Source organism: Rattus rattus, chromosome 1, assembly GCF_011064425.1.
Source record: "Rattus rattus isolate New Zealand chromosome 1, Rrattus_CSIRO_v1, whole genome shotgun sequence".
Taxonomy (NCBI): domain Eukaryota; kingdom Metazoa; phylum Chordata; class Mammalia; order Rodentia; family Muridae; genus Rattus; species Rattus rattus.
The window spans coordinates 249458050-249472185 of NC_046154.1; the positions used below are offsets into that span (position 1 = coordinate 249458050).

Genomic DNA, 14136 nt, shown 5'->3' on the forward strand with positions numbered 1-14136 from the left:
GTTAATTGCCAAAATAAAACAGACGGGCTTAGAAAAAATCAGCAGCCACTCACCTTCAGCAACATGAACTCGTGCTATGACAGTTTTGTGTTTGATGGTGATTTGTGGAGGATATAAAGAGTTGAAGAAGCTCATGGGGTGGGGAACCAGTGCTCCATGGCATATTTTACACACTGGCCTTGACACCAGTGAGGGAGGAAGGAACGAAAGCCCCGAGTATCACCTGTTTTTACAGATGTTACTTCATTTTCTTCTAACACTCAAGGTAGAGATGTTTAATTATAAATATCATCTAAAAAACACTCCATTTTTAGATATAAACTTCAAATCAAGGTTTAAAAAGAGATTATATAAATTTCCTAAGGTCCTAAGTAACTAGGATTTGATCCTGGGCTCTTTAAAATCCCATTCCTATCTGCTGCATTTAGATGGGTCTCCTGCAGAACTGAATTATCAGCATTGCATGTGTCCTGAGAGAGTACAGAGGTAGACAGCTGCACTAGTCACCCTGAACAAGAGAAGTAAGGAGGACAGTGAGGGGGGAGGTGACAGGACCTTGTACAGTGCATAGCTCACACTGCACTCTGGGCTGTGCAGTATTCTTTAGGCTCCCAGAGGGTTTCTAATGCACCTATAGGTTTAGGAATCACACTGTAAAAGACTGGATGTTTGCTCTTCTAGTGAAACCAAGACTATTACTGACATGTTTACTAAAGTTGGTGTGTGAGGAAGGTGGCCATCTCAGTGTTTTAGACACTGGATGTCACATCTTACAAGAACCACCTTGGTCCTAGACAATAGCTGCATGCAGCTTGTGTGTTGATGTGACAACCAGAAATGCAATTGTCTGGGGCAGGTAAGGTGACCAGGAAAGGTTTCCAGACAGACAACAGTGAGTCAAGGTTCTCTTAACTTCCTTACTGTTTTACCATGAAGTTCTAGTGACTAACAATACCTCTGGTGGATTAAGTTGTTTTAATTAAATACATAAAATGATAACAGAGACTTACCCCAAACATCTGCCGGAGGTCAGGGTCCCGGAAGCGGAAGGGAATATTAGAGACATGTAGTCGCTTGGGCGTGGATTTACTCTCTGAATTTTCACTACTTTGTGTCTGTGACTGTTGTCCGTCTGTCTGTGCTCCACCTTCTGTCTGCTAAAGAGACAAGTAAACAAGGAACAATGAAAGCCTGCAGTGATCTCCTAAGACGTTGGGAATGTATTTCTGCTCCACTGCAGTAACTCCTTTTAAAGGAGAAAAGGCCCGAGATGTCATTGCTCAAAATGTTTCTAGTCTACAAACAAAATTTGGGTCTTCTTATTATTTTTAGTACATTAGCAAAATGGGGTACAGGTAGTGAACTCTATGTGGTTTGCTGAAGCCCACATGGAGACATAAAAATAGTCCTTCTTTTCTCAGGCTTTGAGTAGAGCTTTCTATTTTGAGACCTTTATGTTTTGAAAACAAAGCATCCTTTGTGCTTGGCTGTAGAGGTCACTGCCTCTTTAGCTCTATCACCTCAGACTCTCAAGGAAACCAGTGGGACAGAGCTCTAACGTTCTATTCTACTCCTGACGGGTTTTAGAGTTTAGTATGCTGCTGTCAAAAGTACTGTGAGGTATCTCTTACGAGCGTAGGAAAACATGCCGATGGCAGTCTATTTGCCTAAAACGTGGGCAGCTTGACACTTGGAATTCATCCTTATTTTCATCTCTCTCCACTCTGGTATTAGGGACCCTCCTCATGGTTCCACTCTAAGGCTTTATGGGACCCTCGATATTAGACAACACACTGGTCTGTTTCCATGGTGACAGAGCATGAACACCCTTTCCTTTTAAATCTTACTGTGTCTTTTTGAGCACATGCACAGGGATGGGTATGAACCATCTCGCCTGCCTCAGGGAGTAAACAGTTTCAATGGAACACAGCAGATACAAGTCTGATCTAATTTTTCTCCACACAAAGTTCTCTAAGTTCCTAAGTTGATGAGCACTATTTGATAGGCATTTACATTTTATACACATTCCTTGTACTCCTCATCTGGTTAATTTAGCCTTGTATTTTTACCATTCCATATACAGTGCATGCCAACCCTGACAATTTGCTCTTGAGGACTGAAACAGCTGCTCCTGTTGTCTGACTTGAGACAGGCTGAGTGCAGTGATTCTTCTGGGCACATAGGAAGGCTCTTGGCTTGTGTTTAGGTTTAAGACCCTGAGTCAGAAGTGTTTTTTGGAAGTCAATGACTTAAAATATAAAGGATAATCAAGAATTAACTTAGAACAAACATTTGATTTTTAAGTATTAGTCTAAAGATGGCAACTTTGTACTTCGTTACATATAGGCCTTTGCAGGTGCCTTAAATGTGAAATGGCTTATATAATGTAAAAAATAGCAAAAAGGGCTGGAGAGACGGCTCAGCAGCTAAGAGCGCTGACTGCTCTTCCAGAGGTCCTGAGTTCAAATCCCAGCAACCACATGGTGGCTCACAACCATCTGTAATGAGATCTAATGCCCTCTTCTGGTGTGTCTGAAGAGAGAGACAGTGTACTTACACATAATAAATAAATAAATCTTAAAAACAAAAAACAACAAAAAAAAATAGCAAAGAAGGATGGACAATGCTTTGGGAAAATGTAAGGTTTTCAGCTGCCAATGGGAGCACAAGGCAGAGTAAAAACAAACTCCAAGCAAAGACAAAATAGCATCATGGGTACCAGCACAATCAAAGCAAGAAACATCAACTGTAACAAAAGCGTATTCAAACACCTTTCCATTTGCCTCTTCTCTCTCACAGCTGGACCACATAAACCTCTCCAAACCCTAAAAGCACCAGATTTAATCTGCAGAAAGCCAATGTGCCACACAAAACTAAAAGATTGGTTCGGCAAGCTCTTAGCCAGTTTTACATATGACTTACATGTAGCCTGCCATGGTGCACGAATACTGGCAGGGTAAGTAGGGAGGAATGATTACTTCTGAGGCTGCTGATGGAGGCTCCTAACTGTTGTTCTTGAGGGCTCTTTTCTGTCTTAAAGACTAAACTGTAGAAGGTTATAAGCTACCGTGGCTGATTCTGCAGTCGGCAGCTAACACTTTATTAACTCTAGAAAAATGTAACAGCCATTTCCAGAATTTTTAAGTCTTCTAAGGTAATTTAAAATGGAGATTTACTGGAAAGGCTATGGTGGTGGTGGTATAGGCTTTTAATCCCAGAACTCACAAGGCAAAGGCAGGTGGATCTCCCAGTTTGAGGTCAGCCTGGTCTAGAGAGTGAGACCCTGTTTCAAAAAACACCAAGCAAGCAATCAACCAACGAAATAAACAATCAAATAAATATTTAGCATCAGTAAAAATACACAAATCAGGGACTGGAGAGATGGCTCAGTGGTTAAGAGAACTTGCTCTTGCAGAAGATCTGAGTTTGGTTTCCAGCAGCCACATGGTGGCTCTTAACCCTCTGTGACTCCAGTTCCAGGGATTCTGATGCTCTCTTCTGGCCTCTGCAGGTGCCAGGTGTACTTACAGTCATGCAGGGAGACACTCAAGACACTGAAATCATAAGCACAGGGCTGCATGAATCTCCATCAGAAAACACTCACAAATCAGAGTAAGAAGCAGGGCCTACTCCAGCCCTCAGTTCTTGCCAAAGTCATCACTGTGCTAATTTGCACACCTGCCTTCCCTTCCTTAAGGTGCCCCGCTGCATAAACAAACACCATCTATCTGAGTCGCAGCAGCCTGTTAACAGTAATGCTCCTGTGAGCATCTCATTCCTGCCTTTTGGTACTGGCTGAATACACACCCGGGACTGGGCCAGTTCGGTCAATGGCATGTGCACATTCAGCCTTAGTAACCCACCCAATCCAAAGTGGCTCTGCCATGCTGAACTCATCCCTGCTGGCATGTGCTGGAGGTCAGGCAACACAGCTCTTGGAGCTATTCTAGGGGAATCGACAGCTTCACGGTAAAGCTTTTCATACATTTCTGGGACACAGGTACTTTCCTGTGAGATACCTATACAAATCCTTTATCCATTTTCAATTGGGATGTTAGATTTTGCTTATGATTGTAGATGTTCTTTATAAAACAAGTAATGAGCCCATAAATACATGTGCTTCAATGACTCTAACGATTATTTTACTTACTGTGTGAATGGTGTATGTGTGCTGTGTGTGGGGCTGCCCTCGTCTATCTCCCCAGTCATCTCAACACTGGCCTCCAGGTAGTGAGGCTCTGTCTCCTGGGAAAGGGCTTCAGATTGTCTTTCCTCTCTTCTTATATCACTTGGATCCCTTCCCTGCTCCTCTTACATGATTTTACTTTAAAGAAGAAATTCCCTACAGGATAACAGGAACTATTTCGTGAATGCACACAGGATGCTAGACCCGACATAACTTTACTAGCTGTCAGATGCTAGCTAAGTATTTTAATGTAAAGTTTCAATAACCCTACATACTAGGTAACTCAAGCATGGTAGGTGCTATTTTCATTCTCACTTTCCTGACAAGGAGTTTGAGGAACAAAAGACTAAGAGAATGAGCCAGCGAATGAGGAGCCAAAGCAGATAGCTAGAGTTTGTATGAGGTGAAGTAGAACAACTCAGGAGAGGCCCAAAGAAGCCAGACTGAATCAGTTAGTGTGGAGAGGCCTTTGGGCCAGAATAGCAGAGTTGAATCAGCCAGCCAGAGACCAGAACGAGCGAGGAAGGGATGAACTTATTCACCAGTAAGTCTCAGAGACTGAAAGGATTCTAGGCCTAGATAAGACTGTATGGAGTCTAGAAGCTTCCAGGACTAGGCCTAGGTTAGCAGACAGACGGGAAGCCTCCAAGATGACATCAGTTGAATCAAATCTACAGCTTCAGTCCCTGGCATCAACTCCTGTAGCATTCCCTTGAGAGAGCTCATGGCTGTATGAAGAAAAGCATACGTGGTTCCTGTACTATGTATGTTTTCAGTGGGTAGAGGGGTCAAGGTTCCATATGGGTCCTTTCTACAGGGCCCTTACCGCCACTGTCGGCAGCACAATGGGAAGGAACTGGTTCTGGAAGTGCATAATTCAGTACAGATCCTAGAGGTGGGGAGGGGTTCAAGCTGCTGGAGAGTCAGCACCCAGGAGCTATCATGTGAACTGCTTGTTCTTTTTTTTTTTTTTTTGAACTGCTTGTTCTTTAGAGGAGTTTTTTCCATGCTAGTCTTGAACTCCTGGCTCATGTAGTCCTCCTGCTTCAGCCTCCCAAGTACTTGCCACTGCCCTGGCTGAGATTAGGTAATTATCAACAGTTTCTATTTGGGTAGATTCACAATCTACACTTTTATATTTCAGTCTCATATTATTCCAATCCAATTGGAGTTAAGAATGTGATGTGTGGGGGTTGGGGATTTAGCTCAGTGGTAGAGCGCTTGCTTAGCAACCAAGGCCCTGGGTTCAGTCCCCAGCTCGGAAAAAAAAAAAAAAAAAAAAAAAAAAAAAAAAGAATGTGATGTGTGTACACGCACACATGTGCGCGCACACTAGGTGTGGGCTATGGTGTCTCCTTTACAAGTCCAGAATGTGATGCACGTGTGTGCACACAGTAAGAATGTGCTATGGTGCCTCCTTTATGAGCCCAGGATTGGACTCACTAGGCATACAGAGCAAGTGCCATTTCAGCCTTGTGATGAGTTTAGTGCCAATGTAAAACCAATTGGAAAGATCATAGCCTTTAAATGCAGGTAAGTGATAACTTTAGAACATCTATGAATGCACACATGAACACACTGAAAAGCACAAAGCAGCATGCCTCTAAGAAAAAGCCTGTGGTATCAGACATCAGCTGGTGCTCTGTGGGAAATCTGGGGACACTAAGAAACACAGTCATGGGGTCCTGGCTTTCTAAGAAGTGAACTCACTTTTCCCAACCTTGCATGTCTCACACACATCACCCGTTTGCTCAGTCATCCACCCCACCCCCCACACTTTGGAATAAATACAAGGCCTTGTTATAACCCAGGCTGGCCTTACTCACGATCCTCCTGTTTCTAGCTCTAAAGCGCTGGGATTTCTGAAATGCATTATCATGTACCTATTTATCTTAAAACCCACTATGGAAATCCTGATACCAGAATGAATCTTAGGACACAAGATGATGACAGCTTAGTAACTTGCACTGATATGTCAGTGTCTTAGTCGGGATCACCATTGCTGTAACGAAACACCAAGATCAAAAGCCACATGGAAAGCAAAGGGCTCATTTCACTATACAACACAGTGGTTCTCACCCTTCCTAATGCTGTGACTCCTCCTGTGGTGGTGAGCCCCAACCACAACATTACTTCACTGCTACTCCGTAACTGTGACTTTGCTATGTTGTAATGTAATGTAACTGTAATGTAAATGTCTGCTATGCACATGGTCTTAGGTGAGCCCCATGAGAGAGATGAAAGCCACCTACACAAATCACTGAACCAACAGGGTAGAAGCCTGGAGGCAGGCGTGGATGCACAGCCATGGAGGGAGGGTGCTGCCTACTCACTCACTTCCCACTGTTTGCTCGGCCAGCTTTCTGACACAACTCAGGACCACCAGGCCTCTTCTCCCAGGACTGCAGCTTGTGTCTAGTTGACAAAAAACTAGCCAGGACAGTCAGAAATTCATATACAACATCACATACAAACAGTACTTTAGCCACCGTGCTGAGTGCTGTCTGTGCCATGCACCACGATAAGAATGTGAGTCACTTCTCCAGTGAATCCAGAAAACCCTCCCAGGAGGGACCATTACTTATGTTTCTCAGTCAACCCTACTCTGATAAACCCTTTTAAAAGCCCCTAAATGTTCACTATAGTTCTATCGCCCTGGCTGTGAGATGTAGAAGAATGGGTTGGTAAGCCACAGCATTACTGTTTCTAGTAATTCTTTTGGCTTGGTCTCGTTAAGTGGCAAGGGCAGGCGAGTGTGGCAACGATGGTGTTCCAAGCAGAGCAGCAGGTATGGAGATAGTTCTCATAACTACAATAGTATCTCGGCTCCCACATGGTCCAAAGACATTTTTTCTATCACCTGGTTGTAACATTCTGCAGCAATTCTTGATTTCCACACTAGGAAATGGATACCCTATTTACCCACACTGAAGCAGCCAGATGACTCACAGGCTTCAGACGGTGAAAGATACAAAACATTCTTTTTATGAGAACACTGATAGAGGATGTAGGTATTTTATGTAGACTTAATGTATTCTACCTACTTTTTAGTTTTTGAGGCAGACAAGACCCATGGGTGCCTGAGAAGTGAGAGCCTCTAATGACAGACCAGAAACATACTAATGAGAGCTCCTCTGCAGGCTGAAGGTAAGAGGACCCAGGAACAGAAAGCACGGAAGAATGGAAGCAGGGAGCCGACTGCTAAGTGCTACACTTTGGTTGCACTGATAGCAGGCCAACGATCTACAAGGCATCATCAAGTGTTATCATCAGATACAGGCAAGTCCAAGTGTTAGTAAGCCAATTATGAGAAAGTGGCTTTGATCCCAGAGAAACGGTACACAGCAGAGCCAAGAACCTATGAGGATGGAGGGCAGACAGTAAGAGGTCTGGGTTCCTGTCAGTTAGAAGTGTGTGCAGAGACCTGGCCCAGGAGACTCGGCTAATGTATATGGCTATGCAGCCATTTCCTCAGTGTTTTCCTTTAACTCATCAATCACTCAGTGCAACGCCTTTATCCATCCGAAAATCAAACTCCAAATTTACACTGACACATGATACTGGGCCTTACATCCAGGCCTACTCCAGCTGAGTCTCTACTAAGCTCACACTGAGCATGGCTGTTTCCGAAAAGCCTTGTCCACACCAAATACACTGTACTCAGAACAGCATGCTGTAACTCTAAGCATGTGCCAAGCTTTAGCATCAATAGAAAGGATTCATGTACATTCTTACTTCTACTCTCTAGCCTGGCCCCTTTCAACTAACTTTACGTTACAAGGTATAGCCTGTGGATTTTTATACCCACGAGTATTTTTCATTATGAGAAATATTTTAAAACAGAAATTTACATTGAAGTCACAAGTCTACTGTTAACATAACATTTTTATGAAAAAGCAACTATTTTCCAAAGCAATATTAGTTAAATATTAGTGATCTTCACAACATGAGCATTTGTTCTACTTGATACATTGTTCTGACCCACAGACTGCTGAGAAAGGGAGTCAGGGATTTAACAGTCCTCTTGGAAAACTGTGGGTTATCATCTTGGATAAAGTACCCACACTTGACAAGTTGTGGTTTTTGCTGGTGATGTACTCCGGGCCTCACTCACACACACTAAAGCGGCAAACATTCGACGGCTGAGCCTACATCCTCAGCAGCAGTCTCTGGAAGGCTAATGGCAATGCCAAATCAAGCCAATAAACTTCTCATGCTATTTCTTAAGCTACTGTTGACTGGACAGTAATTTGTGTGCATCTTTCACTCATGCATGATTTTGTAACATTTAATGTTTGTAAATGGTGAAAATTGTTGGGTTTGCTAATTAGGCAGTATCTATCTATCTATCTATCTATCTATCTATCTATCTATCTATCTATCTATCTATCTATCTATCTATGTTTTGCAAGACATGGTTTCTCTGTGTAGCCCTGACTGTACTGGAACTAGCTCTGTAGAGCTGGCCTCAAACTCGCAGAGCTCCACCCTCCCTGCCTCCTGAGTGCCAGGACTAAAGGCGTATGTTCCCACTGGATATTTCACTATATCACCCCCAATCACCCTATTTGCTAATATCAGTACTGATCCCATTGGGAAACTCTTCAAAGTACAGTCAGAGATCCCTAATGATAGGCATACAGAGTGTGGGGCAATTTCATTGCTATGCAAACATCAAAGCTACATCAAAGCTACAACAGCCCACTGCATACTTAGGCTTTAGAGCAGTGGTTCAACCTTCCTAATGCTGCGACCCTTTAATATAGTGCCTCATGTTGTGGTGACCCCAACCATGAAATTATTTTCATTGCTGCTTCATTACTGTAATTTTGCTACTGTTATGGACCATAATGCAAATATGATATGTAGATGGTCTTATGTAACCCCTGTGAAAGGGTTGGTCACTGGACCCCTGAAGGGGTAGTGACCCACAGGTTGAGAACTTGATAGCAGAAGCTGGCTGGGAGCTTCTGACCCTGTTGCCTCCATTTTCAATAACTGGAATAAAAACATGTCACCATGGCAAGGTATATTTTAACAACTCTTGGAATAACACTAAAGTTTAAAAACAAACACTGTACAGCCATACTGAACATTTTCTTTTTATCTACAATGGTTAATGTTGTCAATTTGATACAACCTAGAGTCACCTGGGAAGGGGGTGTTGTCTTAAGTTAATTGACATGGGAAGACCCAGCCAGCTAGGTATGGGTGACATCACTTCCTGCCAGGGTCCTGAATTGTAGAAGAGTAAAGAAAGTGCTGAGCACAAGTAAGCACGCATACATTCATTTCTCTCAGTTCTTGACTGTGAATATAACAATGTGGGCTGGCTATTTAAAATTCCTGCTTGGGCTTCCTCACACTGATAAACTATAACCTGGAACTGTAAGTTGAAATATACCCTCTTCTCCAAGTTGCTTTTGGTAGGTGTTTTACTACAGAAAATAAATTAGGATAATATCCTTGTCATGGTTTGAATATGCTTGGCCCAGGGAGTGGCATTATTTGGAGGTATGGCCTTGTTAGAGTAGATGTGTCACTGTGGGCATAGGCATAGGCTTAAGACCCTCATCCTAGCTGCCTGGAAGTCAATATCCCACTAGCAGTCTTCAGATGAAGATGTAGAACTCTCAGCTCTGCCTGCACTATGCTTGCCTGGATGCTACCATGCTCCTGCCTTGATGATAATGAACTGAACCTCTGAACCTGTAAGCCAGCCCCAATTAAATGCTGTCCTTATAAGACTTGCCTTGGTCATGGTGTCTGTTCACAGCAATAAACCCTGACTAAGACAATCCTTATTCACTGCTTTACTTAAAAATTTTAGCTTTTTATTATATTTCAAGCTTATTTATTAGAACCTAAGACACAAGACTAGAGAATTGGCTTAGTGGTAAAAGTACTGGCTGTTTCTCCAGAGAACCTGGGTTCAATTCTCAGCACCTACATGGTGGCTCACAATTGTCTCCAACTCTAGTTCCGGGGGATCTGACACCCACTTCTGGCCTTCATGGGCATTAAGCACATATATGGTACATAAATGCAGGCAAACACTTATACACATAAAATCATAAAATAAATTAAAAAAATCCCAATCACAGACAACACACATCATTGCATGGCCAACACAGAATCAGGTACTGAAATATCCCCATATCTTGCCCTACTATTAATGTCTCCAGGGGCAATTAAGAACATGAAAATGTCATCTTCTAAGACAACAGAGTCTTCTTCAGGTGGTTACGTGGGTTACGAGAGTCTTACTTAGATGTCTGTTCTGCAAACTACAATACAGGCTGGCATGGCACGACATCAACTCAGACCTTCTGTGGTTCCCTGTATAAGACACACACAAGACCAAGCAGTTAACAGTCTAGTACGAAGCAGGGAGGGGCTCAAGAGCCCAGAGCTACATTTAAGGAGCTACTGATAGTTGCTGCCCCCTGGCTGAGGAGGAGTTGCTTTTCATCTGACCATGCTGAAATGGATGTCTCTATATTCACTGGTTTATGAGCAGCACAAATTAGACACAAAATTGGGACCGAGTGAGCAGTGGATCTTGGAAGAAGACAGCACAGAAACACAGAGGGTTGTGTTCACGCCAAGATCAGTCCAAATACACAGCGTCTTTCAGCAGGACTCTATAGCACCTATGTCGCTGGGTAATAGACATTTTCTGGCTCCATTATAATATTCTTTTCTTTTAAAGATAGGGTCTCACTATATAACCCTGGCTGGTCTGGAACTTGCTATGTAGACCAGGCTTGCTTCAGACACAGAGACCCGCATGCCTCTGACACACCCAGCCCTGAGATAATCTTAAAGGACCACAGTCCTACATCTGGCCCATCACTGACTATTGCCATACTGTTTCTGAGTATACCAAGCTCACAGGGGACACAAAATTTTCTGATATTTGTAGGGAAGTTTGAATGAATTTCCTCCTTAATGAGAGTCTACTCATTCTCAGGAAAATGTCTGCCACATATTCAAATAGTTTGCCCACCAGTGGTTCCTGTATGGAAAGACAGCCTGAGTTCAGCCTGCAGCACAGTCACAATGCTCTCGCTTGCAGCATTTTGAATAGAAAACAGACAATATGAACACCTTTCATTTTCCTATAGGGAATATGAAAAGAGCAGTTACTCGGTGGTGGGAACTGAGGCATCAGTAGCTCTCTCTGTTTCCCCAAGGACCTTCTTGAGTTTGTTCCTTTTGTTCTGTGCATCTGTGACATGCAGAGCACAGCTACTGCCACCAGCACAGTTCACTGTCACTGTTGGATTCCTGCTAAGGCACTGGCAATTTGACTTACTATTGTGTTTTGACTGATGGCAAAAGCCAACAAATGTAGTGAAAATGGCAGGTGTTCCATTGTAAAATCATGGAAACTGTTTAACCCAGAAGTCCCTTTAGGAAAGTCTTGGGAACTGTCAGTTATCTGTGACCACACAAGGAAAAGCACTGCCACAAACAAATGCCCCACCCTGTATTCTCCTCCGACCCACTGCAGGCTTTCCTTTGTTTGTTTGTCAGGTATAGGGATACAGGACCTGACTGAGCCACCTCTCCAACCCTGATCCTGTATTTCTAAAACCTTACTACGAAGCAGTCACAGAAGTTAATTTTACAACTAAGGTCTCTCCCATTAAAAGTCTTTTGTTTTGTTTTTAAAAGGGGTAGGCATTAGGCTTTTGAGAAAAATATAATCCATTAGATAGAATTTTAAAACCCAACTACTTCAAATGCTTTGGCTACTTAAGCTTGCTGTCCTTTAGAGACATATCGGCACACACAGGAACTGGACTCATGTCCTCTCTGCAGGCCAGGGGGCAGCCCCTAACTGCTAGTGTTTTGCCAGAGCACAACAAGAGGCCAGATGACCATCAGAACACGCTGTCATCTTAAAGGCAGACCAAATTTCTAGCCTGATGTTAAGATTAATTTCTAAAATTCATTTAAAAAAGAAAACCTCTAGAACTCAGTGCCCAGTTCTTGTCTTTGAATGAGAAGTCCTTTCTTTCCAACAAGACAGGACTATCCAACCCAACCCAAGCAAGAGCTGTACCTATAACAGTGCAGCTCATAGCCATAAGCAGCTCCAACACAGGCCAGGCGTAGTGCACACCTCAATCCCAGGGCTCAGGAGGCTGGGGATGTAACTCAGAGGCAAGCACTTGCCTAGCTGTCATCAAAGTTCCGGGTTAATCTGTGGCCCAGCCATGATGAGAAGACCTGAGGTGCTCATGCATTCTAGTTTACGTTCACTATACTCCAGGTCAGGTGACTGCATCCGCTTCATTTCACAGAGAAGGAAAGTGAAACCCAGAGCTAACACAATTTACTCAAGACACTCTTCAACCAACTCATGGCTAACTACCTGCCTACTTACGTTACTTGTCCAATTCTGGATTCTTGAAGTTACTTCCTCTATATAGTCATCATGACCCCTAGTACAAACCACACATGACTCACTGTACCTGTGGCCACTCTCACTCCACTGCCTGCATTCCTGCCTTGGCTGCAAGATCATGTTCTACTCATTTCATACCCTTCCTTAAAACCTCCAACCAAGTCCCGCATTCTCATCACAGTGTTCAAAAGCTCTTACCAACATGTGCTCCTTGTGCTTGTGATTTTTCTCCTACAGGCCTTCATCAGCCCCCCCCCCCCACCGAACTTTGACCAAATGGGAATCCATTCTTTAGTCTAGACATTTTGATTTCTTCTCTCCAACCTTGAACCAAGAACTGATTTTCTTAATCCTTCGTACCAACATCTACTCAGGCCTGAATTTCTACTGCTGACATAAATGTAAGACCCAGATCAACTAGAATCTTTATGGGGAAGCCCAGCTTCTCCCTCCTGAGCACATTTGTATCTTGTTGCATCTTTTCTCCAAGCAGCATAGAGTGTTGCACTCTTTGAGATATTATGGGATGCAGAGATGAACACAATAAAACTTTTCTTTAGAGGCTTCAGAATGCCAAGAAGGTTTTCTGGTAATAATGATACCTATACAGGCCGAGTGACAAGATGCTCGCAGTTTGCAAAGATTAATAAATATGCATACAATCTATTTTCACTGGATCCGAGTGGTGAAGGCACAAGATCCAGAATTCCCCACTTGGGCTATTTTACAAGCCACAGTCAAACAATTTGAAGAAGCATTTTAAACTGAAAGGTGCTATGCAAACTTAGGCTATGATTAATTAATTTGCTTCCTATCTGCCTCTTGGATTTAATTGGCCATATGAACTGCTAGACTGTTTTATGAGACACATAAGCAGATGGTAAAAGTTTAGTAGAATAAATGTTAGATCTAAGTTTTACAGCTCTACTTAATCCCTAAGCAATGCATCCCCATCTCCTACAAACGTGGAAGGAGGATGAGGAGAGAACTCAGATACTGGCAGCAACAGGTGGCAAATCAGTAAGAACCTAAGAGGACACAGTGGGAGCTGTGGCTGTGCTGACTGGGGTGAGGAATGAGTCAGTCAGACAGCTAAAAGGGAGATCCCAGGGTGGAGGTGGGGTGGGGAGACCACAGAAAGGCTAAAAACCCTCCTTTTCCTGGGAGGCTGCAAAATAACAGGTCAGAGGGGGAAGGGATGAGAAGATAGAAACAATGGAAGGAACCCAGGGCAGACTTGAGAATGAGCTGGCTCAACTTTGTGTGTACTCCAGAAGGAGATGCTTCTGCCTTCTAGCAGGGGAGGGATGGGAGGAGGGTGGAGAGAGAGGGAGGAGGGAGGGAAGGGGAGAGAGAAAGGGAGGGGGAAAGGGAGGGGGAGAGGAGAGGGGAAGGAGAGGGAGGAACAGTACCAGGCAGAAGCATCAGTGTCCTTGCAATGGGGATGTGGTTCTACTGTGGACAAACTACATACTCTCAGGGAAAAAAAAAAAAAAAAAAGACAGAGTTACTACTTATAGAAAGCAGGAAACTG

At 43.4% G+C, this 14136-nt stretch overlaps 1 protein-coding gene across 25 annotated transcripts in view; it reads right to left on the minus strand.

Moving 5' to 3' along the window:
* Rbfox2 (RNA binding fox-1 homolog 2) overlaps positions 1 to 14136 on the minus strand; it is a 241488-nt gene that overhangs the window by 37357 nt on the left and 189995 nt on the right. For 18 of the 25 annotated variants that reach the window (XR_004389632.1, XM_032917873.1, XM_032917776.1 and 15 more), the window contains one exon: positions 1011 to 1157. Coding sequence is in view for 24 of the 25 variants with exons in the window: in XM_032917873.1 (XP_032773764.1) it covers positions 1011 to 1157 (147 nt within the window). In the remaining variant the exon portion in view is untranslated. The remainder of the gene's footprint in view (positions 1 to 1010; positions 1158 to 14136) is intronic. The other 7 variants (XM_032917899.1, XM_032917882.1, XM_032917767.1 and 4 more) reach the window with 1 other exon arrangement.